The 27,193-nt window shown below is 52.0% G+C and overlaps 1 protein-coding gene across 1 annotated transcript in view; it reads left to right on the forward strand.

Annotated features, from left to right (window-relative positions):
* The window catches only part of ZZEF1 (zinc finger ZZ-type and EF-hand domain containing 1), a 1,733,356-nt gene that overhangs the window by 758,181 nt on the left and 947,982 nt on the right, over positions 1-27,193 (forward strand). The window contains exon 28 of the mRNA XM_086954803.1: positions 24,273-24,366. Within this exon, the coding sequence (XP_086810929.1) occupies positions 24,273-24,366 (94 nt within the window). The remainder of the gene's footprint in view (positions 1-24,272; positions 24,367-27,193) is intronic.

A 27,193-nucleotide genomic window follows, 5' to 3' on the forward strand; every position in this document is an offset into this window, starting at 1 on the left:
AGGTCTCTCCCTTGAAGTGAAGGAGTCACTTTCCTGCATCTGCAGGCACCTCTACGATGACGACCGGTTTGGTGACCCTGTAGTCCTACGTACTTTGCCTGGCTCTGCAACACAGGTGGTGGTGTATTGGTTCCCCAGAGACCTGAACAATTTTCCACTGCAAATGGAGTGGCTGTATTTCCTCTCCAGTCGATGTGAACCGCCTCCCTGTGTACTGCATCTGTCTGTCATTACCACGTTTTGCTGACCCTCTTCAAGGAAGATCTTCAAGCTCTAAGAAGCCCCTGTCTCTAGCATTGCATAACTTTCAGAACAACGCCCTTCCTGCATCCTCTACTTCGTGGACCTTCATCTCCTGTGTGCTGCTGAGGCTTCCCTGCGACTCCCTGTGCCTGCTGCCAGAGGGTCCTTGAGGGGGCTTCATTGATTCTTGATGGTTCTCCTGCGTGCTGAGGGTTGGCCCTGACTTACCATTTCTGGGTTACTCCCACAGACCTTGCTGGTCTGCAACTCAGCATCTTCTCCTGCGAACCGTTGTTTGAACTTGCTAAGACTTGTTGGTGGTCCTGCCGGTACTGACCTTCCTGCACCTGTCGAATGGCGTGGAACAGGTCGTGGACTGATCCGTTGCTCCTGCATCATTGCCTGGGTTCCACAGCTGCTGCTTCATCCTCACTGTGCTACAGCCAGAACCTCCCAACAAGGGCTGCTATTGTGCTCCTGTGTCTCCTGGTCACCACTGGTTTGGACTCTGTCTCCTCTTCTTTCAGGTTCTTCTCATCTGGATTCCATGTTCTCGTTCCACCGTCCTGTACCTGCTGAATTCCTCAAACCTCTGTTGGCATCTATGGGCATTTCCTACACCACTTTACCCCATGCACCCAAGCTCCCCGGTGTAGGTATCCTGGTTCCTGAGGTATCCACAGATGGGGTGACTCTCCAACCTTCTTTGATCCAAGTGGTTCCTTTGGGAAGCGTCCTAGAACTGTAAAATTCCTGATGCAGCTTACCCTGTGTTTTATCCCAAGGGCTTTTGACCTGGTGTAACCACTCTACACCCAGGCATGTTGGGGTCCCTGGCTACTCACATTTGGTGGTCCTGTGTTTCCCCTTGGGTCGTCCATTCTTTGGCACTAGTCCAGTTTTGGTACTTACCTCACATCCCACTATTTTAGTATGTGAGTTGGCCCCCGGGTTGTTCTCTCTGTGTTTTTCTATGCTATCTGATCAGTCCTAAAGTGTTTGTCTGTAATTGATATCTCTAGGTAGGAGATATACCGTTAGTGTCTAGTGTGTGGTGGTAAATATAAAGAATTTTCTTTCTCACATGTTGTGGTTCTTTCTTGTGTGAAAGGCTTATTGACTGACCACAGTGGTAAATGTAAATGCTTTACACCCTCCTAGATAAGCCTTAGCTGCGCTCCACTGATCCCCCTATAGAGCTCTGTGTCTGCGTGCATAGGTGCGTACCTCCAGGTTTTCGGAGGCTGTACAAACTAATTTGGCATTCCTTTTTATGGCGCATCACTTTTTGGCGCTCATGCTGATTTGGCTTTACGCCGGTTCAGAGATAGTCATGGTGGTACTGACTCTTTACTCTGTTGTTCGTACTAGGTTTTTCAGGGACAATTTGTTTCTCATCGTTAGTCTCTTATCAGCCGTCATAGAGCAGAGTACTTCTGCCCCTTCCAGGGTTACACCTGGCGTGGAGTTCCTGCTTGCTGCAGGTGCTTTTCTTCTATTATATGCTGTCAGTGACATGTGTTGTTTTCAGCCATCTGGAGCATATCTTACTTTGCGGCCTCGTGGGAGCCTGTTCTAACAGTTTCTTTTTGCTGCTTAATTTTTTCCACCTTAGTACTTACTCTATGGCGGTTATTCTGATTTTGTTGTGCGGAAGCACTATAGCCTTGCTCCCTGTTTTTTGTGGATCTTATTTTAAATGACTTATGGGTGTACCCTGAGCTACCTATACACTTAATATCCCTTATAGACACTTTGACTTCGTTTTTTCACTGTTCTTAACCACATATGGGCTATAGTGGTGCCACAGGCAGGCAGACTCTTTGGCCTGGGTAGCTTTCATTCTGGTCTACGACCTTCTTCGATGTTGGACCTTCTCTTTGTTCTATTTTGCTCTGTGCGACACATATTTTCTGCTACTGATCTTCTGTGTTCTTATTGGATCAGGTCTAAGATTCCACAAGTCCACCGCCACCTTACGGTATATTCACTTTCTCTAATGCCCTTGTGGTATCGGCATCTTTATGGCATCTTTATGGCATCTTTATGGCATAAAAGCCCACCTTGGACCCGGCTAATCCTGCAAACTATCGACCCATCTCCCTGCTCCCGTTTCCAATAAAGATTCTGGAAAAATGGGTCACAAAACATCTATCAAAACATCTGGAGATTGGGTCCTGTCTGGATGAAGTCCAATACGGATTTAGACCGGCCCATGGGACGGAATCAGCGCTGGTGACTGTACTTGACGACCTCAGAACGCGAGCCGACCATGGAAGAGCAGCCTTTTTAGTGCTGCTCGACATGTCGGCCGCGTTCGATACTGTCAGTCACGCAATTCTGATTCACAGACTAGAGGAAGTAGGGGTAACTGGCCTTGCCCTACAGTGGCTGACATCTTACCTTGGAAACCGCCACCAGGTAGTGGCAAGTTTCCATGGTTTTGACAATGTGGGATTGTCAAAATCGGCTGGGTGTTGCCCTTAGTTTCTGCCAGTCGTTTGCTTCTTCCTGGCGGTGGTCTTCTTCTTCATGTTGGACCTTTCACATGCTGTTATTCTTCCTTTAACTTGTTTCCACCTGCTGGCACCCTACCTCAGTCAATGGGGTTGGTTCTTGGACAGTTGCCCTTGAATCCAGTGGTGGGCTATGCCTTCCACTTCCTACTCTTATGTGACATTGCGTTACTGTTTTCCAGCTTTGTCTTTGTCTCTGTCCATCATTTTCTCCTCTGTTCTTGGAGTGTCCTTTGTTCCTGTACTTCTTTGTCCACGACTCATTGGCGGAGCATGTAGGTTACCTTTGGAGGAGTGGATGTACTTTTGCTGTACCCTGTATGACTTGTGTCTCTACGGGGATATCTATCTTTAGTTATGTTTTTATATCCCTATGTATTTTATATGCATATATCTCCTCATATACATTTATCTTTGGATATATATGTCTCTGTATGTGTATGCTTCTATTTGGGTATCTTTTGTGGGGTCAGCTCACAGCCCCTCCTCCGAGGATGGTATTGCTTGGGTATCTGATCCAAAGATAAGAAATCTGAAACTAGATGTCTCTATCAGGTGACCAAGTTGCTTACCTTCGGTAATGCCTTTTCTGATAGACAGGATCTAGTCTTAGATTTTTTATAGACCCACCCAGCTTCCCCATACTGCGAACTGAGTGCCATGTTGTCTCCTAGATCCCCTCTTAGCATACTAACGCAGTGCTTTCAATCTGTATTTGTTAATACCAGATATTTCCTTTTTGGCAAACTGTTTTCAGAGACTGTTTCTCTAAGTGCCTCTGCATTGTTGGTTTGAAAATAGCCACAGTAGTAACCGATGTCAGTGCATCGGAGGAGGACTGATATGGACTCAGTTGACGTCATATTCGGGAGACAACGTCCCTACTGACTTGCAGAGATACTGCAGAAAACATTTCTGGATCCAATCTGGCACCTAGGGAGGATTCTAAGACCAGGAATCTGCAGCTAGATCCTGTCTCTACCAGATGAGGCTTTACCGAAGGAAAGAAACTTGCTCAATTGGTACGTTTAATTTACTTATAAGTCCCTATTAAAGTGATACTACATGTACCCATGGCCTGTATTTTAAAATATACTAGAGGGCCTGCAGTACATATTGTGCCACCCACTTAGGTAACCCTTTTAAACATGTTCCAAGCCGTCCATTGCAGCCTGTGTGTGCAGTTTTAAACTGCCATTTCGACCTTCCAAAATAAACCTTTTGCAATGCCGCAGATTCCTTAACGTAGAATTATCCCCAGGCGTGAGACTGAATTCAGAATTTTTTTTGCCACAGTATTCCTGCGAGCCAGGGGGGACGGCATCACACGACTCCGCCCTGGCGTTGTCCCCATACTTGACGTCAGCAAGGCCACATAAGTCCCACCCCGGCGCGCCTATGCCCGTTTTTTTTTCTTTTCCGCATGCAATGCATGTCCGGATCGTGCTCCTGGCCCATTTCGAGCATTTCCCTTTCGCTTGTTGTGTGTGTTTGGGAAGAGTGTGCGAATGCCTTCGGGCTTTAAGACGTGCTAGTCTTGTGCGTGCCAGATGTTGGCGACGGATCCTCACCCCATCTGCATGTGGTGTTTGGGAGAACACCATGACTCCACTGATTGTAAGGCGTGCCAGCAGATGAAACCGAAGTCCAGGCGGGAGCGCCGGATGAAACTTCTTTCAGCCCGCATGTCCAGGTCAGCGTCGTCACCACTCCCTGCCCCTGCGGAGGGTTTCAGGAATCGCTGCCTCAGTCTTTGACATCATCCTTCTCCCAGGCCGCAAGAGTGTCGCTCACCTGTCGGTAAGTGTCGCAGTTTGCCCCCGAGGGCTGGTCTCGGCCTGTAGGGGGCGCGGGCTCTCCGTGGGTGGTGCGGCCCCGCGTGTTGTCCCCCCACCCACAGTTTTCCAGTGTGGGGGCTTCAAGAGCCCAGATGGAGACCTATGCGGCAGCCTTGCAGGCCTCGCTGGCTCTCCTCCTCCTCCTCCTTCCCCTCCTGGGACGTCTGCGGATCCCTTGCCGTGTGCGGGCCCTGCGCGGCGCCGCTGGTGGCTTTGGCCCCGGCGCCGACTGTCTGGGATCCAGGTTCAGAGGATGTAGTGACATTGGGGTGCGGCCCTTCGGGGGCCCCTCCTTCAGACCACGGCCCCTCTGCTTTGCTGCAAACTCCTGCGGGAGTCCCTGTGGTGTCGCGGGAGGTCGCCGGGGCTCGGTCGCATCCCCGAGTCCCCCTTGGCCCTCGAGACAGGCGGTGCCCTCGTCCAAAGCCGAGGTGATGCCGCGTAGGCGCCGGCGGCTGCTGGCCCTGGCGGCGCCACAGGTGCTGGCGGAGGGCCCTTCTCGTCCCATAATGGGCCGAGGCTGGCGGGGGACCCTTCGTCCCTCCCCGAGTCCCTCTCGCCCCTCCATGCAGACGGCTACCTCGTCTGAGTTCTGGTCGAAGCCTTTCTGGCGCCGTTCCTTTGCCGCCCCGGCCCAGCCCTGGTCTCTAGCGCCGTGCGCTGTGGCGGAGGTCATCCTGGCGTCTCCCCTGGCGCCAGGCCGACGTCGGGTCGTTAACTCGTCTTCGGACGCCTCCTCTTTTACAGAGGTTCGGCGCTTGCTGGTTTCCTCTTCGCCGGAGACGGGCTACCGCGTTGTGGCTTTTTCCCCGACGTCGTCTAAGGACGGCTCCTCGCCGTCACCGCGACCGCGGCCTTCGTCGGAGGCGCCGCAGGTCCCCCACTCCTCTGTCCCTCTACCTCCTTTCCGGACCTGGCCCTTCCTTCCTCCGGTTGGCTTGGGGGACAGCAGCCTTAGCTTGCAGCCGTCACCTACGGAGGAGCTGCTTTCTCCACCGCGGGGCCCTTCGGAGGTTGGTGCTGCCTTTGCTCGCACTGTTTCCACGGCTGTGAGAATCTTACACATGGGTGATCCAGCGGCCCATTTCCCAGCGGTTCATCTTGTGGAGGTCCTTCATCAGGGTTCTAGTGGTAGCTAGCTGCTGCATCTCTTCGAGGGTTCGCTCCATTCTTCTCTTCTGGGGGCTTGGGACAGCCCCGCCACGGGGGAACCGGTGCCCCAAAACCTTCTGCACCGCCACCATCCGGCGCCGCGGATCCTGTGTGTCTTTCCCTCCACCCTTCTACTGGGGGACCCTCTTTTGCAGAATGCCTTTCCCTCTCTGCCACTGCTGTTGTCTCCCCCGTCGCGGGACCCGCTGGCATGACTCCTGGGGGCGTAATGTGTTCGCCTCCACCCTTGCGGCTCTGCGGTCTCTTAAAACTCTGTGTGTTTTGGCTAGGGCCTCTTCTTGCTTGTGGAACTCGGCGGAGTCCCTTATGTCTGCCACTTCTCTGGAGGGTGCCTGTGTTGATTTGCGGCACCATCTGTTGGATGGCCGGGAGCTGGCGGCGTTTATTTTTCGCTCCGCTCTGGACATCTCTGAGGTGCTTGGTCGTACCATGGCTTCTTCGGTCGCTCTTCGTCGGCATGCCTAGCTTCGGGACAGTGTGTGCCCAGAGAACGTTCGAGAACGGCTGGTGGACCTTCCTTTCCATGGCGGTCTTTTGTTCCACGCCCCTGCGGACTCGGCCATTCAGAGGTTCTTAGCGGGGCTTCAGCCTCCTCCTCCTCCTCCTTCTCCCCCTCAGTGACCTGTGAGTTGATCTGGTTTTTGGGAGGTGTACTTCCGTTGGGGCGGGTCGCCCCAGTTGTGTGATCTGTGTGATTACTGTGCATTCGATACCTCCTTCTTCGGAATATGGTGCTGTTGGCTGCTGGCCTGCCCTTTTTTTAATGTTTTTTTCTTTTGGGACTTTTGCTAAGTCGTGTTCGCCTTGAGACTAGGCCTTCTGTTATTCTTATTGTCTTATTGGCAAGCCATCTGCGGGTTCTCGCAGGTCTTTCTGTTGTCCTCTGCTGCAGAATGTTTTTCCTAAAGAGCGTTCCCATGTCTTGGGACCTTACATGCCCTATGTGCGGTAATGGTAGCTATTATATAGCTCTGTCTTGTGCTGGGGAGGTGTGGTTGCCCTTCGGGCCTCTGCTCTCCATGGCGTTCCGGTATGTTGCAGGTGAGATCCTCTTGCTGATAGTTGTGGATTGACTTTAGTTGAACCCGGTCTGTCTTTCTCCGGGGTCGCTGCGTTGTTGGCCTGGTCTGGCCTTCTGTCTGCGGCCTTGCACCTAGAAAAGAAAAACGACAACAACACCACCACCCTCCTGGACAACCTGGCCAATCTCGGACTCAAACAACTCGTTGACACCCCCACCCACTTTGCCGGACACACGCTCGACCCTATTTTTACCTCCAGCAAGCACATCTCCTTCGATCACACCACAGCTCTCCATTGGACGGACCACAGCTGCGTTCACTTCAACTACAAAAAGTCCACGACCCACAACCCCCCACAACCCATTCCCCGAAGAAATTGGAACAAAATCACCACCGACCAGCTCTTCACATCGCTTCACCAAAACCCCCCAGCCAATTCATCGGACCCTAACCAAGCAGCCACCAACCTCACACAGTGGATCACCCACAGCGCCGACGAACTAGCACCCTTGAAAAACCATCTAACCAAGCAAGGTAGCAAAAAAGCCCCCTGGTTCAACGATGACCTTAAAAAATCCAAGAAGTTATGTCGTACTCTCGAGAAAATCTGGAGAAAAAAAACAACCTCTGACAATCTAACCACCTTCAAGAACGCCACCTGCAAACACCATCAACTGATCCGATCCACCAAGAAATCAGCATTCAAGGATCGACTTGACAACAATGCCCAAAACAGCAAGGAACTATTCAACATCGTCAAAGAATTCACTAACCCCTCCTCCGGCACTAACAACATCACTCCCTCCCTAGACCTCTGCGACTCTCTAGCCTCGTTCTTCCACAACAAAATCGCCGAAATACATAACAGCTTTGAAAACCAGTCCGAAGACCAGTCCACTCCACCCACCTCCGAACCAAAACCGCACTCTAACAACCTTTGCGCCTGGAACCCAATCACCACCGAAGACACCATCCTCCTGATGAACTCCATCCACTCAGGATCACCAACCGACCCATGTCCCCACCACATTTTCAACAAAGCAGACTCCATCATCGCACCCCATCTCCGCGATGTCATTAACTGTTCCCTCAACTCCGCTACCTTCCTGGAAAGCTGGAAACATGCCGAACTCAGCGCCCTTCTGAAGAAACCCACGGCAGACCCAACCGAACTTAAGAACTACCGCCCCATCTCGCTCCTCCCATACCCTGCCAAAGTCATCGAGAAAGCCATCAACAGTCAGCTCGCCGCCTTCCTCGAATCCAACAAATCCCTCGACCCTTCACAATCCGGCTTCCGAGCCAAACACAGCACCGAAACCGCTCTCATCGCTGCAACAGACGACATCCGAACACTACTGGACAACGGAGAAACAGTCGCTCTCATCTTACTTGACCTCTCCGCAGCCTTCGACACAGTCTGTCATAGCACCCTTATACAACGCCTCAGCAACGTCGGAATGCAAGAAAAAGCATTGGACTGGATCTTCTCGTTCCTCACCGGAAGAACACAGAGAGTCCGCCTCCCCCCTTTCAAATCAGAGGCCACCGAAGTCATCTGCGGCGTACCACAAGGATCATCACTCAGTCCCACCCTCTTCAACGTATCCATGAGTTCCCTCGCATCCATCGCACGCCAACACAACCTCAACATCATCTCCTACGCAGACGACACCCAGCTGATCCTCTCCCTCACCAAAGACCCAAACACCGCCAAAACCAACTTACACAAAGGAATGAAAGAAGTAGCCGAGTGGATGAAGAACAGCCGTTTAAAACTTAACTCGGACAAAATAGAAGTCTTCATCCTAGGGCCATCCCCCTCTGCCTGGGACGACTCATGGTGGCCTCCGGCCCTCGGAACCGCACCCATACCTACGGACCATGTACGTAACCTGGGCTTCATCCTGGATTCCTCCCTCTCGATGTCCAGACAAGTCAACGCTGTCTCATTATCTTGCTTCAACATCCTACGAATGCTCAAAAAAATCTTCAGTTGGATCCCCACTGAAACAAGAAAGACGGTCACCCACGCACTGGTCACTAGCCGACTGGATTACGGAAACACCCTGTACGCCGGAACCACAGCTAAACTGCAGAAAAAACTCCAACGCATCCAAAACGCCTCAGCCAGACTCATTTTGGACATCCCTCGGCAATCTCACATTTCCGGCCACCTGAAAGACCTCCATTGGTTCCTTGTCAACAAGAGAATAACGTTCCGCCTCCTCACCCACGCACACAAAGCCCTCTACGACCTAGGACCCGAATGCCTCAACACACGTCTATCCTTTTACACCCCTTCCCGACAACTACGATCGTCCAATCAAGCCTTCGCCGCAATTCCGCGCATCCACAGATCCACCATGGGGGGGAAGATCCTTCTCCTATTTAGCGGCCAAAACCTGGCATTCTCTCCCCACCCACCTCCGCCTTACACAGAACCACCTCTCCTTCAGAAAGCAACTAAAAACTTGGATATTCGATAAGTAAAAACTCCTCCCTCCCCCAAGCGCTTTGAGACCCTCTGAGTGAGTAGTGCGCTATACAAATTTTGGAACTTGAACTTGAACGTGTGTGTGTGGACTCCTACCTTGGGGATGTGTCCGGGCCTTCTTGGCCTTCCTGGTCTCTGTCTTCGGCTGGCGTTTGGCTTGCTCTGAGCGCACTGTTCTGAGGTGTTGTCTGCGTCTGGCCGTGCATGCCGGTGCCGACCTACATTGTGCCTTCTAGCACTTTAGCGGGACAGTCCTCCTTGCCTTGTCCGCTTCTTCCAGTGGGCCCTGCCTTCAGTTTTGCCTCTCCGCCCTAGGGGTTGAGCTGGTTCTTGAGTTCCCGGTCCCTCTTCGGGCGCAGTCTGTCCCTGTGGGATGTTTGGCGGTTCTCCCTGGGTGTCCTTGAGCTACCCTTTCTGCTTCCGCCTGCCCTATTGTTGAAGGCGCCGTTCTGTCTGGCTTGTTGCCTTCCGGCTGTGTTAGGCTTTGCTGCCCTCTTCAACGGGCGTGTTCCTGGTGAGGGGAGCTTGCCTTTGCTCTACCTCTTTTCCTCGGAGTCTCTATATTGCACTTCTTCCGAAGTGCTCCTCTTCCTTGTTTGGGCCTTGGGGCTTCTGGGGGAGGTTCTTGATACCTTGATTTGGTGTGGGGCGCTCTGGGCTCCTTTCGCCTTGCCCTCGTTTCTCCTGCTGATGGACGGCGGACTGCCTCTCTTCCTGCATCCCTCTGGGTTGGTGGTCTTCTAGATGCAGGGGTTCCCCTTGCCTGGGGGGACAGGACTCTTATACCCATGGGCCTCGTCCCCTGTGGGACCCTCTATTATGTCCAGGCTGGTGAGGTCCTCTCGTAGACCCTCCTTCCCCTTGGGTATGGCTGGGGTATCTATTCTACGTTAAGGGATCTGCGGCTAGTAGTCTCTATCAGATGTACGAGTTACTTACTTTCGGTAACGATGTATCTGGTAGAGACGATTCTACCCGCAGATTCCTCCATGGCCCGTCCTTCCTCCCTGTTCTGCAAGGACCTTTGGCTTGGTCTTCTGCATGCGCCTCCCTGTGGGTGGCTATGTCTTTAGTGAGTGCATTCTGTCACTCTTTCTAACAGGATGTTCATCCTGTTCATTTGTTCCTTTCCTCCCTTTTTGGCACATTGTAGGATGGGTTCATAGGTACTTATGTGCCCTTGTGCTCTTGTTTCCCCAGGTTGGGGCCTACCTCCCTCCCCTCCCTCCCCTCCCCCCCTCCCCCCCTCCCCCTCCTTTCTCCTTTCATTACTAGGGGTTCTGGCCTGTTTGCTATCTTTTAGATTGGGGTCTTTTGGCCAGGCCTCTGCCCCTGTTCCTTATGGGTGTTGTCACATTCTGTGATGGGGCTGTCTTGGAGTCTTGGCGTGCCTTTTTTATCCCGGACTTGTTTCCCTTCATTGTTATTGGTTTGGGTTGTAGATCTGCTTCATGTTATCATGACGTTTTTTCATATATTCTTTGTCTCCAGGGGGGGCTATCTGTGTACTGGCAGGGTTGCTGTTCAGTGCTGTGCTCTGTTCTTTGTTCTTTCCCTGCCTTTGGGTGCTGCAGTTTCTTGCACTGCTCCATATGGTGTTGTTCCTCTCCATTCCTTTTTCCAATGTTTCTGCTCTTTCGCACACTGTTCCTATACTCTCACAGTTTTGTCTGATGGCTCTGCGTTGTGGCGCGGAAAAGTTCCTAAAAAAAAACTGATGTAGGCGCGCCGGGGTGGGACTTTTGTGACCTCGCTGACGTAACGTACGCGGACAACACCAGGGCGGAGTCCCTTGATGCCGTCCTCCCGGCGCGCAGGGATGCTGTGGCAAAAAAAAATCCTGATCCAGTCTCACGCCTGGGGATAATTCTACGTTAAGAAATCTGCGGCTAGAGTCGTCTCTACCAGATACATCGTTACCGAAGCTAAGTAACTCGTACAACAGCCCACAGTGCAGGGTGCAGTGTATTTAAAAGTTTGACATGTACTGGTAGTGAAAAACAGACATTTGTTAGGTCTCGACCTTAAGCATTGCTTTAGCAATGCTTGTTTGTCGAGATTTCTAGTAAGCGGTCCGAAAAGTCTGCCAAAACAGCATATTAGCCACAGTTCATGTGACCTATGCGCGTGCACAAACTTGGCATGTCACAAACCACCATTTGTCTGTGCCTCGCATCAGACTTCAAAGGAATGCGCTCCCGTCCCGCCACAGCAAAGCATAGAGCTTGTTTTCTAGTGAGATCAGTGAGTAACTCTTACTAAATATATATAGCATTGCACTATTTCTCCTGCTTCGTGCAGCGCAGCGCTGCAGATTTTCACGCAGCACTGCATTGCATGCGTTAGAAAATCTGGTCCTCATTCTTTTTCCATGGGCAGAAACATCATTCTGCCCCTTCCGCCATTCATTCCTTTGCCAAAAATATACTCCTTATGTGTTTTTATCTTTACACTGTACTCGAGGTTTCATCCACACAGGCTCTCCTTACATAAATAATTACCTGAGGCTCGCTTTCATTGCTTCACATATGTGTGAAATTACCCTCTACCTCTTCCCTGCTCTTTTTAGCATTTAAGAACTGTGTAAAGTGCTGTTGTAAAGAAATTAATGGAACCCGCTAGTGCCAAGGTTCTTTCTGGCGCCCTCACTGTTGCTTAATTTTTCAGTATCATTCAGTAAAAAAAAGAAAAATAAGTACAGATACGCAAGTCAGGCTTTTTTATCATGTACTGTCTTACTAAATGAAACTTCAGATGTTGAGCACGTTAACATGCCTACTTTGTAAATGGCCACAAACAAACACGTCAACTCCACCCTCCAACTCCAACTCCACCCTCCAACTCCACCCTCCAACTCCAACTCCACCCTCCAACTCCAACTCCACCCTCCAACTCCAACTCCACCCTCCAACTCCACCCTCCAACTCCACACTCCACCCTCCAACTCCACCCTCCAACTCCAACTCCACCCTCCAAATCCACCCTCCAACTCCACCCTCCAACTCCAATTCCACCCTACACCTCCACCCTCCAACTCCACCCTCCAACTCCAATTCCACCCTACACCTCCACCCTCCAACTCACCCTCCAGCTCCACCCTCCAACTCCACCCTCCAACTCCACCCTCCAACTCCACCCTCCAACTCCACCCTCCAACCTCCACCCTCCAACCTCCACCCTCCACCCCCACCCTCCAACCTCCAACTTCACCCTCCACCTCCACACTCCAAATCCAACTCCACCCTCCAAATCCAACTCCACCCTCCAACTCCACCCTCCAATTCCACCCTCCAACTCCACCCTCCAACTCCACCTCCACCCTTCACCTCCACCCTCCAACCCCAACTTCACCCTCCAACTTCACCCTCCAACTTCACCCTCCAACTTCACCCTCCAACTTCACCCTCCAACTTCACCCTCCAACTCCACCCTCCAACGCCAACTCCACCCTCCACCCTCCACCTCCACCCTCCAACTCCACCCTCCAAATCCATCTCCACCCTCCTCCCTTCAACGCCAAATCCACTCTCCACCCTCCAACTCCAACTCTACCCTCCACCCTGCAACTCCACCTCCAACCACCAGGGTATTATTTCATGATTTTAAGGAGAAGATGCTAGCCACTATGCGTGCTGCACAAAATGGGCATGCACCTAAGACATGGGATGAGGCCATGATCATGGTTTTTGAAGAAGAAGGGGAAACAACCAGAAGTGCTGGGGTCTTATCGACCAATCTCACTGGTCAATTGGGACGGATAAATAAATGCAAAAATATTGGCAAATTAGCTGGCAAAGGCTATATCTCCGTTAGTATCTCTGTACGAGGGACGGTGGCTCATGTTAACAAAGTTGTGACGCTGTTTGATATTGCCCAGTCTGAAGGGAGGGATATGGGACTAATATTGTTAGATGCTGAGAAAGGGTTCGATCGCATTGCGTGGGACTATTTATGGAATATCATGAATCGGGTGGGATTTGGAGAGAGATTTATTCAGGCTCTGCAGGTACTTTATAAATCACCGGTTGCTAGGATATGTGTAGGGGGTAGCGTATCGGAACCAGAGAAAATAACTAGAGAAACCCGGCAAGGGTGTCCCTGCTCCCCCCTATTATTTGCTCTCTATATTAATCCGTTTGTCAATATGCTGGGGAGAAGCCCCCTAGTGAGACTGTTTATCGTTTGGGAAATTCAGCATTCCGTATTCGCTTATGCGGATGATATAGCTATTACTACCATTGATCCGGCTACGGCTATTATAGAAGTTTAACGGTTAGCGCAAGAATTCGGACAAATATCAGGCTCTAAGCTTAACATTACAAAAACACAAATATTATGTAATGTGATGTCTGAGGATCCAAAATCTGTTAAGGAGGTGACCTATATAGGGATTAAAATCCGGGTATCTATGAAAGAATTGGTGGAAGCTAACAAGGTGGGTATCATGACTAGGATTAAAGAAACTTTAGAAGGATGGGGGTTTCTCCATTTTACGTTGGGGGGCAGAGGTAATATCTTAAAAATGAATAATCTCCCAAGGCTTTTATATTTTTTTAGGTCTGTCCCTTTAGAGGTGACTCGGGTGCATCTTAAGCAATTGCAAACGGCTTGTGCTAAATTTCTATGGGCCCCGGGTAGACCTGGAAGAGCCGCACACTTTATGACACTACCCAGAGAAAGGGGTGGTTGGTCGATACCCGATTTCACATTTTATTATTATGCATGTTTTTTGTCCAAAATGCGGATACTCCTGACTGGCTTAGAGGTCAGTAATATAGCAGAAGCCCCGTCAATTTTTCAAATACTACTTGGGGCTGATGTTAAAAATTGTTTGTTTAAAGAAGTGGATGGTAGTTACTACAAGAGAACACGCTTTAAGATTATGGAAGCCGTCTTTAAGATGTGGAAAGTTATCCGGAACACATTTTCTTTAGAAGGGATAACCTATTACACACCTACAAATGATTTAAACATTTTACCACCTATTTTTTGGGATTATGTAGCCAGAAGTTGGAGAGGTAAGGGTATTTTGCAAATTGGTGATTTCTATGAGGGTGAGGGGCTTTTTTTCTGCTTTTTTGGATTTTGCAAGGCAATATAGCGTTCCTAGGACACAGTTTTTTAAGTTTCTTCAAATCCGGGATTTTTTAAGTAGGAAAAATCTTGCACCTATACACCTCACACTTATTGAAATGATTAGGCGCCAGGAAAAAATAGGTGTTTTATATCAAATTATTTTACCTTCTAAAGCCGATGAAGAAGAAACACAATGTCAAATGGGCTAATGTTTTGAGCGATCATGAATTATCTTTAGAAAAGCAAATATAATGGCTGGGGAAACCCTTCTCTCTGCAAATTTAAAGGCTCAATTTTTTAAAACTGCTTTCAATTTATATTATAATAATAATAATAATAGGGAGATTTGTAGAGTATTCTGTTTAATTCAGAGACTCTGTCCCTCACCACCCCTTGTTGTAAATATTTTTGTCCACCCTAAGCGTGGAAGGGTATACTCAGATGTGAGTCCCTTGCTCATTGCACCATCAGGATTCAAGCAAGCCGGGCCGAAGACGGCTGAAATGCCAGAAACCGGTCCCCGGTAGCTTGTTTCCTTCCCAGTGTAAGAATTGGCTTTTGTAGTTTGGTTTGCCCTGTTCCCATCATGCACTGGGACAGGAACAGACTAATTTGCATACAGCCAGGTTCTGAAACTGGGATGGTGCAGTGAGCTAAAAAACGGTGTTGGATCTAGCCCTGATCTCTTGACTGGGTGAGAGTATTCTGTTTAATTCAGAGACTCTGTCCCTCACCACCCCTTGTTGTAAATATTGCCGTTTAATTTGAGGCAGTTGACAGGCATTCAGGCTGCCAACTCCTGCATGCAGACTCTAAAGTTCTCTGCAGCAAGACCGGGCGCCCGCGATAGGGAGATGGCCAGCTGCGTGTTGTCGGCGTACGACACTATGCGGAGCCCATGACTCTAAACTAAAGTACCCACTGGGGAAACATACAGGTTAAAAAGGGTTGTGCTCAGGGACGACCCCTGGGGCACACCCTGACCCAGATTAACCACTCTCGAGTAGTGGTCTCCCTGCCTGACCTGAAAGCCTCTGTCAGTCAAAAAAGACAGGATCCACTTCAGCGCAGCACCAGAGATCCCACCCTTGTTCAGACACTGTAGCAAGGTGGCATGGGCTACAGTGTCGAATACTGCGCTGAGATGTAACAGGATCAAGGCCATAATTTTGCCTTCATCCACCTCTTGCCTCAAGGTCTCAACTGCCCTAAGTAGGGCTGATTCCGTAGAATGTCGTGGCCGGAATCCTCTTGCCTCCTCCACAAACTCCATTAACTGCATATTCACGGCCTTCTCCGCCACTTTGGCCATGTAGGGTAACAGGGAAATTGGGCGAAGAATTTCAAGTTTTTCAAAGCTGATGTTTGGCTTCTTTTGCAGGGGGAGGACTACCGCCTGTTTCCAGTCTTTAGGCACAGTATGGGTCCTAAAAGAGACATCTAAAAGATGCCTAATATAGGGCTCCAGAAGCGGTAGGCTATCGGCCAAACGTTTAGGGGATAGTGGGTCCCTGGGAGAGCCCGATTTTACTAGCCTACAAAGTTGTATCAGTATTTCTGGAGGAGGAGTAATGAAATTGGCCAGCACCGGTGAACCCTCAGTTTCCCTAGGAGATTCAACAAACTCAGATCCTGTCATGATCTGGCTAGGGAAGGAGGAATATATTTTAGAAACTTTTTCCGCGAAAAAATCTGCTATACGATTGCACGAGTCCACCGAGCAGTCCCCTGGTGCAATGGCGGACTTACCCGCCAAAAGAGTCTTGTAAATCAGAAATAATTCTTTCGCGGAGTTCTCTGCCTTTCTGATTTTACCAAAAATGCAGACATGGGGTGGGAGGCATGACGGCACATGTTTCTGTTATGGGAATGATAGTGCTGATTGTTTACACATGTTTTTCTCTTGTAGTAAGATGTCTCTTGTTGGACAGGCCACATGAAGGGCTCGCTCCCTCCCCGCATGACAGAGCCAGGACACCGGCTCTCCCGGTGCTACCCACAGAAGCAACCCACACTCCGTCCCCTACGGGACTCCTACCCCCGGACATCTCTGTATCACGGGCCCGGGCCACCGTCAGCACCATTGCCCAGCCCGGCCGCCATCTTGGACCCTGCACCACGAGGCCGCATGGCCTCAGCTCGACCCCAACCCTGGCCCCGACATCCCGGCACCACCATCCACCCAGGAGGTGAACGGACCACTTGGCAGGTCAATGGGAGAAAGAAGTGTCGATGGCTCTCCCCCGCCAGGTGCCGATCGCCCCCAGCCTCCCCGGGCGCTGGCTCCACCCCCCTGCTGGGTGTCTGGACTCCCTCATCCCGGACCTCCCGACCTCCAAGTGCGAGGGTCCGGACATCAAAGGCCGCCAGACCTATAACTGGGGCAGCTCCAGAGCAGGAAGGCAGTGGTATCCTGGAGTCGAGAGACACTGAGAAGAACTCATCCTTGACGGACTGCTGGCGCTGCCGCAGCCCTGCCTTGTGAACTGTCGTCTTGCCGCTGGCGCTGCCGCGGCCGTCTGCAACCTTCATCCTCGTCGGGACCTGCTGGCGCTGCCGCGGCCCGTTGTAACTACCATCTTCGTCGGGACCTGCTGGCGCTGCCGCGGACCGTTGCCACCTTCGATCTCCCCGGGACCTGCTGGCGCTGCCGCGGCCCGTCCTCCAAGAACGCCGAGCTCGAGGATTGTGAGCTACCCATCATCTCATCGCAACTACCATATTGGTAATAAGACTGTCCCGCTACCCCCTTTCCCATCCAAGAGACTAGAATCGAGGGGACCCCTGAGTCCAGACCTCCTTGTACCATTCTACCGTACCTCAAGATTGCTTATAAAGAACGTTAAATCTTATCTTTGTGTGGTGTCCATCTGTGGGGGGGAAGTTACTTGTCTGTACGATCGCTGGAGACGGCTCTCCCCGGAGACCTCTCCCCTTGTCCTCGGCCGACCCTCCAGGTCCCGTCTAACATTGGTGGCCAGCGGCGTGATCCGAACCAACGCGTAATCGTACAGAAAGCAACTCACCCCACGACTAAACCACAATGTCGACCCAAGAGAGCGGGTCTACGGAGAAATTCCAAATGGAAAAACTGGAGGAGTACAACCATCGAGAATTAAAACAATTTTGTATGGAACTGGGCATTGCTACCACCGGTCTGAGCACAAAAGATGACTTTAAACACGCCCTAGAATCGTGGGCAGAAGCAAATACCGCCGGTCCCCGGGACCAACGCATCGAAGCACCAGAGACTAGCACCGCTCCTTCCGAAGAAAGGAGAACGGGTCTCTCCCGGGAAGAGATCCAAGAGCGAGAAAAAAGCAGACTGCATGAATTAGAGTTGGCACGGCTCAAAATGGATGGAGAACTAAAACTAGCGGAACAAAAATTGAACCTAGAACACTTACGGCTCCGAGAAGAGCGGGAAGAAAAGCAAAGACAAAGAGAGCTTGAAGAAAAAAGACTGGCATACGAACACGAGCGCAAACTAGCAGAGATAGAACTACGAAAGCAAAACAAAGACCTGGGGATGCCCGAGCCACCGCGCACCCCAGGAGCTACAGAACCAAAGGTCCACATTCCCAAAGATGTCGTCCGAGAGTATTACCGAAACGACGACATACAGCAGTGGTTCAAGGCCTACGAGATCGCCATGACCTCCCACCGGATCGATCGAAGTGACTGGGGAGCCGGTCTATGGGGGAGGTTCGTCAATGAAGGCCGTGATGCCCTGTTACAGCTCCCGGACCATCAAATGACGTCCTATGATCACATGAAGGCCGCCCTCCTCACTCGATATGGGCTGACACCCGAAATGTACCGCCAGAGGTTCCGCGACTGCACCCGAATCCCGGGTACAACTTGGGTGGAATATGTAAACTATTTCAGCCGAGCCCTTGAGGGATGGATCAAGGGGAGCCACGTAACGACCTACGAGCAGCTTTTTAACCTCGTCGTATGGGAGCACCTCTCCAACAACTGCTTCGTCGAGCTCAGGCAGCACCTCCTCGACAGTAAATTGACTGATCCACGGCAGCTCGCCGCCGAGGCTGACCGATGGGAAAGCACCCGAGTGGGCCGGGGTGGCCCGAACGAGCAGAACAGGAACAACCAAGGCCATCACCGTCCCCGAGGAGGAGGAGGAGGCCAGGGCCGGGGGAAAGACACCGTCCCGGCCGCTCCCGCTACCAGCACCCCGCCCCCGGCCGGCCGGGGCAACCCCCCGATGCGCCCGGGGTTCAGAGCCAATGTCACTTGTCATCGGTGCCAGCGAGTCGGTCACTACGCCAATGACCCGAACTGCCCACAGAACCAGACTCCGAGGCCCCGCCAGGTAGCTGCCGCCGCCCTAGGAGAAGAGCAAGTCTCCGAAGAGCAGGAAGAATACGAACAAGAGCAACAAGAGTGGGAACCGGCCGCCATGGTCCTGTCGTGCCTAGGGGGAAGAGACATGATCCCGCGGGCTCCCCTACCCGCCAACACCAGAAAATACAGTCAGTGGGTGAACATAAATGGGCGCAAGGCTGAAGCCCTACGTGACACGGGGGCCAGTGTGACGGCCGTCCGCTGTCACCTGGTGACCCCAGAACAAATCCTACCGAACGTTCTCTGCCCCGTCCGTTCAGCCGACAATTTGGAGAGCCTGTGTCGGATGGCCTGCGTCCCCTTCAAGTGGGGAGGAGTATCCGGCATGCTGAAGGTGACGGTCCGCGATGATGCCCCCGTGGACTGTCTCCTGGGGAACGATCTCGAGAGTTCCCCGTGGGCCGCCGTAGAAAGAAGAGAGCACCTGGGGATGTTGGGCTTTCCGGACTGGGCGTGCGTAACCACCCGGTCCATGGCGGCCCGCGCCATCCCCCGACCCGAAGAACCCGAATGGCCAGCACCTCCTCCCCCGATCGCTCCAGTGGGGGACGCCGACCCGCCGACCCCCCGGAACAAACCCAAGAAGAACTCGCTCAGCCCCAGGACCTCCCAGACCTGGCTCAGTGGCGTCAAGAGGGGGGACCCACACAGGAACAATTCCGTCAAGAGCAAAAGACATGTCCCTCCCTCGAGGGACTACGACAGCAAGCACTCGCCCAGAGCGCGGGAGATACCGCCGGGGCCCACTGGATCTATTGGGACAATGATCTATTGTACAGCGAACAAAGAATCGCCGAGTTGGGGGCCAGTCGAGTGTTGGTGGTGCCCCTCCGTTTTAGAGACTTCCTGTTGAACTTGGCCCACGACGTCCCCCTGGCCGGACACTTGGGTCAGGACAAAACCTACAGCCGCCTGGTGACCCACTTTTACTGGCCCAAAATGAGAAATGACGTACTCAACCACTGCCGGTCCTGTCCCACTTGTCAGGCCAGCGGGAAGAGCGGCCGCAAACTCAAGGCACCCCTGCAGCCCTTCCCGCTGGTTACCACCCCGTTCGAAAAGGTGGGAATAGACATTGTGGGGCCCCTGGACCCCCGAACAGCACAAGGGCATCGATTCATCCTGGTACTGGTGGACCACGCCACCCGCTATCCCGAGGCCATCCCCCTTCGAACTGTAACAGCACCGGTGGTCGGCCGAGCCTTAATGGGGATCTTCTCCCGGGTGGGCTTCCCCCGGGAAGTCGTCAGCGACGGAGGCACGAACTTTATTTCAAAATACATGAAATCCCTCTGGCAGCAGTGCGGGGTCACCTACCGATTCACAACCCCCTATCACCCGCAAGGAAACGGACTGGTTGAGCGGTTCAACCGCACACTCAAGGGAATGATTATGGGGTTGGAAGAGCCCCTCCGCCGCCAGTGGGATGTGCTACTCCCGTGCCTCCTCTTCGCCTACCGAGAAGTCCCTCATAAGTCCCTCGGCTTCAGCCCCTTCGAACTCTTGTACGGACAGCCTGTTCGAGGGCCCCTCAGCCTAGTCAAGGAAGGTTGGGAGATGGCCCCCCTGAAAACCCCTCCAGACGTCTACAAGTACCTCCTGACCCTCCGCAATCAGACCAGGCGATTCCGAGAAATCGCCAAAGCCAATCTTGAAGCCAGTCAGGAGGACATGAAGAAATGGTACGATCAGAACGCCTCCTCCATAGAGTTCGTACCTGGCCAGCAAGTATGGGTGATGTCCCCCACCGAACCTTGTGCCTTGCAGGATAAGTGGACGGGGCCCTTCAAGGTGATCGAGCGCAAGAGCCCCGTCACCTATCTCATCGACATGGAATCTCCCCGGAACCCCCTCCGGGTCCTCCACGCCAACAGACTCAAACCCCACTTTGTGCGCTCGGAGCTCAGCCTACTGATGGCTACAGACAGTGGAGCGGAAGAGGACTCCGAGCCCCTCCCTGACCTACTGAGGACCCGTGAGAAAGATGGTTCAGTAGACGGAGTCCGACTCTCAGATGCCCTAACCTCGGAGCAGCGCCAAGACTGTCGGGCTCTCCTGCTGCAATTCGCAGCCCTATTTTCCCTCACCCCAGGGGTCACCCCCTGGTGCTTGCACGACGTGGACACTGGGGACAGTCCCCCCATCAGACATCGGGCGTACCGCGTGCCAGATCGGGTACGTGCCTGCATCCAAGAAGAAGTGTCAAAAATGCTCACACTCGGAGTCATCGAACCCTCGGACAGCCCCTGGGCCAGCCCAGTCGTGCTGGTCCCCAAAGCTGCTGCCCCCGGCACCACCCCTGAGCTCCGATTCTGCGTTGACTATCGGGGTCCGAACGCTGTCACCCGGACCGACGCTCACCCCATTCCCCGAGCCGATGAACTGATCGACCGCATGGGGGCTGCCCGCTACCTCAGCATCTTCGACCTGACAGCGGGCTACTGGCAGATCGGCCTCACCCCCAGGGCGCAAGAACGGTCCGCTTTCTCCACCCCGGATGGTCACTACCATTTCAAAGTGATGCCATTCGGCATGAAAAACGCTCCAGCAACCTTTCAACGCCTGGTGAACCAGGTATTGGTGGGCCTCGAAGAGTTCAGCGCCGCCTACCTGGACGATATCGCGGTTTACAGCCGCCACTGGTCAGAACACCTCCGCCACCTCCGAGAGGTCCTGCAGGCCCTCCACCAGGCCGGCCTCACAATCAAGGCCAGCAAATGCCAGATTGGCCAGGGGTCCGTGACCTACCTCGGACACCAAGTAGGTAGCGGTCTGGTGGCCCCCCTCCAACTCAAGATCGCTGCCATCCAGTCCTGGCAGCCACCCGTAACGCAAACCGAGGTCCGGGCCTTCTTGGTGCTCACCGGATACTACCGGCGGTTTGTGAAGGACTATGGCAGCATTGTAGGGCCCCTCACGGCACTTACATCCAAGAACCAGCCAAAAAGAGTCGACTGGACTCCCGACTGTCAAGCGGCCTTCGAGAAGTTGAAGGTCGCTATGTGCACCGCCCCGGTACTCCAGGCTCCCGACTACAGCCGGGAGTTCATCGTCCAGACTGATGCTTCCGACCATGGCATTGGGGCCGTCCTCTCCCAACTGAACCCCGAGGGAGTCGACCAACCAGTGGCCTTCATCAGCAGACGTCTGTTGGCCCGAGAACAGCGCTGGAGCACCATCGAGAGGGAGGCCTTTGCAGTAGTATGGGCCCTCAAGAAGCTCCGGCCCTACCTCTTCGGTACCCACTTTCGGGTGCAAACAGATCATCGCCCCCTGCAATGGCTAATGCAGATGCGGGGGGAAAATCCCAAACTCTTGCGATGGTCCATCTCCCTGCAGGGGATGGACTTCACTGTGGAGCACCGCCCTGGCCAGGATCACGCCAACGCGGATGGCCTGTCACGCTTTTTCCGCCTCGACGAGGAGAGTCCCCAAGAGGATGGGTGACTCTCCCCGCCTTCAGCTGGGGGGGACGCATGTTGGACAGGCCACATGAAGGGCTCGCTCCCTCCCCGCATGACAGAGCCAGGACACCGGCTCTCCCGGTGCTACCCACAGAAGCAACCCACACTCCGTCCCCTACGGGACTCCTACCCCCGGACATCTCTGTATCACGGGCCCGGGCCACCGTCAGCACCATTGCCCAGCCCGGCCGCCATCTTGGACCCTGCACCACGAGGCCGCATGGCCTCAGCTCGACCCCAACCCTGGGCCTGGCCAGGCCCCGACATCCCGGCACCACCATCCACCCAGGAGGTGAACGGACCACTTGGCAGGTCAATGGGAGAAAGAAGTGTCGATGGCTCTCCCCCGCCAGGTGCCGATCGCCCCCAGCCTCCCCGGGTGCTGGCTCCACCCCCCTGCTGGGTGTCTGGACTCCCTCATCCCGGACCTCCCGACCTCCAAGTGCGAGGGTCCGGACATCAAAGGCCGCCAGACCTATAACTGGGGCAGCTCCAGAGCAGGAAGGCAGTGGTATCCTGGAGTCGAGAGACACCGAGAAGAACTCATCCTTGACGGACTGCTGGCGCTGCCGCAGCCCTGCCTTGTGAACTGTCGTCCTGCCGCTGGCGCTGCCGCGGCCCTCTGCAACCTTCATCCTCGTCGGGACCTGCTGGCGCTGCCGCGGCCCGTTGTAACTACCATCTTCGTCGGGACCTGCTGGCGCTGCCGCGGACCGTTGCCACCTTCGATCTCCCCGGGACCTGCTGGCGCTGCCGCGGCCCGTCCTCCAAGAACGCCGAGCTCGAGGATTGTGAGCTACCCATCATCTCATCGCAACTACCATATTGGTAATAAGACTGTCCCGCTACCCCCTTTCCCATCCAAGAGACTAGAATCGAGGGGACCCCTGAGTCCAGACCTCCTTGTACCATTCTACCGTACCTCAAGATTGCTTATAAAGAACGTTAAATCTTATCTTTGTGTGGTGTCCATCTGTGGGGGGGAAGTTACTTGTCTGTACGATCGCTGGAGACGGCTCTCCCCGGAGACCTCTCCCCTTGTCCTCGGCCGACCCTCCAGGTCCCGTCTAACATCTCTGTATATTAGTAATATTGAAAAGTTATTGTCAGAGATTACCGGGATGCCTATTAGAATTACTGCAGCTATGATGTTATTAGGTAGTTGGCGGGAGTTAGTGCTTGGGAAACCAGTGTATAAACATCGTATTTTATTGTTTATGGCCATGGCTGTAGCCCTTTTGTTTATAGCTGCTGCTTGGCTCCAGTCTGAGGCCACCGCTTTTGAAGGGTGTCGAGCCAGAATGTATAATATATATAATTTAGAATTTAGTTTGTATACTGCTAAAGGCTCAAGGAAGTGAAAGATTGGTATTTATATTTGGGGGGGTTTCATGAGTATATGACTGTTTAAAGAATGCTGTGATTATATGATACTGTGGAATGTATAAAATAAAATAAAAAAAAAATAAACACATATAGAATGATTGCATTTCTCATTTACGACCGGAGAAGTTTTACCCAGAGTTGCAACTCTGGGTGAAGTTCTACCACACGCGGTTTCAAGTGTTTAAAGGCCTGGATGTATCGAGTCTGCAAAATCTGGACCCGATAATTCTGGACGCAGACACCGGACTCTTTTAAACGTTGCAGGAGTTGTGGGCTGCAGTACAGCCCGACCCCTGCCCAACCTTTTTAGCAGTATGTTTGAGCAAACTGCTTGCTCCAAACAAGCAGAGTCCTGTCCCAAGTCAGTGGAATCAACGGTGTGTGAGGTCATGAGCCAAAACTCTAAAATTCGGGATCTCCTGTATCACTTTCTAAAAATCAGTATATCTGTAATGAGGGCCTTAGTGTAAGTAATCATTTTAACTGGGAGAACAGTAAGTTCCCACAACATTTTGAATATCCTCTGAGGTAAAGTATATGTATGCTGTAGAATAAACCCCATGGAGATAAATAGAAGCGTGCATATCTTTCAGTTTTATTGTAAATATCTCACTGCAAATATAAAGCTGGCTGTGTAACATGCATGACCGTGTATAATCATTTAATCTTAATCCGTTCCAATGTTTCTACAGATAGAAATGAAGCAGAAGTTTCTGATGACCATAGGAAGCAGCACTGAAGATAAACTTGCCAGTGAAGTACTTGAAGTTAACCCAGAAATGCTTGGTGGGTTACTTGCACGTAAAGAATGTTCCTTTTTATTGGTTTAGTGCAGGAGTACAATTCTTTTAACACAGATTTAGCCAATGTATCACTGTCACAACTCTGTACTGGGACTTAGTTGATTAAATTGCATATTTGAATGAGAGAGAAAAAACTTCTAATAAATAATTGATTTCCTAAACTCAAAAGTTGCAGGCTATGACTAATACATTTATTTGCTGGGATGGTGCTAGACAGTGTTTTTTGATGGATACTTCTAACCGCAAATTCCTCACCTTTTAGAAAGTTGTGATTTCCTTTCATACCGAACAGTCCTCACTCAATCGAAATCTTTCCCCACCTAACCATGTGAAAGAGGAGGAGAGACCATCGTTGGGACCCCAAAAGAGCATGCAGCTTTTAAGTTGATTATACCTAACAACATGAGGTTGATGATCACCTCTTTGCAGTGTTCTCTGCAGCTAAAAAAGACAAAGCGGGCAGACACAGACTTACACATGTATTGTCCTCTGTTTTAAGATCTGGTACTCAATGGCCAAAAAGTAGCCTGCAGATAGGTTGAGAGCCCATTCCACCAGGGCCAAAGCTGCTACCACTATGTTAGCATGTGGTGTGCCTATCTTGGATATTTGTCAGGATGCATCGTAGGCATCAGTCAAAAGGTTCACAAAGCACTACTGCATTGACAGCCAGATCCAAGGGAAGGGCATTTTGTACACTTCCTCTGCAGGACTTCTTGGTTTGAGTCATTCTACAGACCCACCGCCTTGGGAGGTACTGCTTTGTTACATATCCTAAAGGTGAAGAATCAACGGTTAGAAGTATCCATCAGAAGAACAAGTTACTTACATTTGGTAATGCTCTCTCTGGAGGATACTCTTTCCAACAGCAGATTCCTCACTCCCATTTCTGTTGAGTGAAGATCTGCATACTGACATGAACAATTTGCCGTGAAAGAAAATTCCTTCAGCGCGCCATGGCACCACCTTATCATCTGGATCCAGTCTGGTGCCTGGGCATAATGTATTTGAATTAAAACAAAACATGTAATAATTTTTTTTTTTTGCTTGATAGTTGCAACTTGCTGTCAATGCATTGATGCCCTAGCCAGTGCTAGGCAGTGTCTGTTGAGAGCAAAAAGGGGTTAGATATTTGGAACACAAAAATTGTTCTTCACAGCAGCAGCCATTAAAAAATGTATCTGTTTTATTGATTTTCCAATTTTTTTAATAATGTTTATGCCACCTTTTGGTCCATTGAAGGTGGTATACAACCCTCTTGGACTGGAAAAGAGAAGGGAGATGTTTTGTAGTTCCTACAAATCTATATTGGATCTGCGCTTTTAGACAACATAAACTAAGGGATTGGTGTCCATACTGATTCCAGAAACCCCCAAAGGGTATGTAAGTCTATGGACCAGCTAGCTTACAGTGCCACTATGAGCCCCTCTTACCAAGGAGCGAATAGTTCCTGGCAAATATCGAACATAACAATCCTAACCCCTCGGGCATCGTGGAAACAGTATAGTAGGTTTCGCTCAGTCACTTGTGCCCACTTACTCTCAGAGTGCTATACAGAATAAATTATGGGGATGTTTTTTATAAGCATTTCTTGAACCAGCGTCATTTTAGTATAAAATACATGTGCTGCAATAACCATTAGACAGAAACGGGGATATACGATTATAAGCACCACTAGAGTAAATAAAAGGTAGAATTCTACCATAGTGCTAAAACAGTGAATATATGCAGGCATATAGATACATGACATTAAAAAAATGTGTACTCCTACAATGCAACCCTAATTAGATGTACCTAGCATGTATGTTGGTGTAGAGCCAAGAATCCTGCTAGGAAAAGAGCCAACCCCATTACCTGAGATGAGAGAATGAAGGACCCCGTGTTGATCTTGAGTTGGACTCCCCCCGAGGGATGTCAGACCAATGCGTGCTGGAGTGTCTGTGTGCAGGGACCACAGCGTCTCGCGTCAGCTTGTGAGCATTGAAAGCTTCTCATCTGGTTTGCCCAGCGAAGAGGTGATGTTTATATACCCAAATGGTACCCTCAGGGCTTTCCATAAATGTGTCATTGTACTGTGGGCATGTCAGCTAAGGATGACGATAGTGATGACCCTTATACCTTATTATGCAGAAGATGGTAATCCTGCCGTGATACTAAGAATCCTCATGCATAATAAATGAGGCTAGGTTTTCGGAGAAAACCACACAACAACTGTTCGATACTTGACTAGGTAAAAGGTCAGCACCAGGGGGGCGTGGCTTAGCGGGCGATCATGGCGGACGTGGCTGCCTAAGAGCTCCCGCCGGCCCGCCGATTATCCTAGAATTATCCTGGCCCTGAACCCCGAAAAGTGCACCGCATCCAAGGTGGTGTTGGCGGAGGACACCGGGAACCGTCCGGTGCTGGAGACAACGCGCCGAGACCGTCTGCGGCTGTGGGGCGAGTGAGTGCAGCGAGCGGCCTGGTGCCCGTTGGACGAGCCGGGGCCTCAATTTTGGCATCCCCGACGGGGGGACCTGACCCGGAGCCGGCGCTGCCGCTCCCTGACCGCGTTCCGGGGCTGCCTGCTGTCGGCGGCTCACAGCGGAGTGCCCTGCCTATCCTCACATTGCCGGCGGTGGGGGCCTGGGCCGGTGGGGGGCCTCGGAGGGGCTGCGGCCTACCTGGCCTTGCCGGAGCCGGGGCCTCGAGTTTGGCGACCCCCGCCCGAGGACATTCACGCTGGTATTCGGACACTCTGCTACTGCTGTCTGCGGCACCCTCCGCCTTCCGGGGGCGCGGCGCCCCCCACCGCTGGCAGACGCATTACC

Source organism: Lissotriton vulgaris, chromosome 2_1 (genome assembly GCF_964263255.1).
Source record: "Lissotriton vulgaris chromosome 2_1, aLisVul1.2, whole genome shotgun sequence".
NCBI classification, from domain to species: domain Eukaryota; kingdom Metazoa; phylum Chordata; class Amphibia; order Caudata; family Salamandridae; genus Lissotriton; species Lissotriton vulgaris.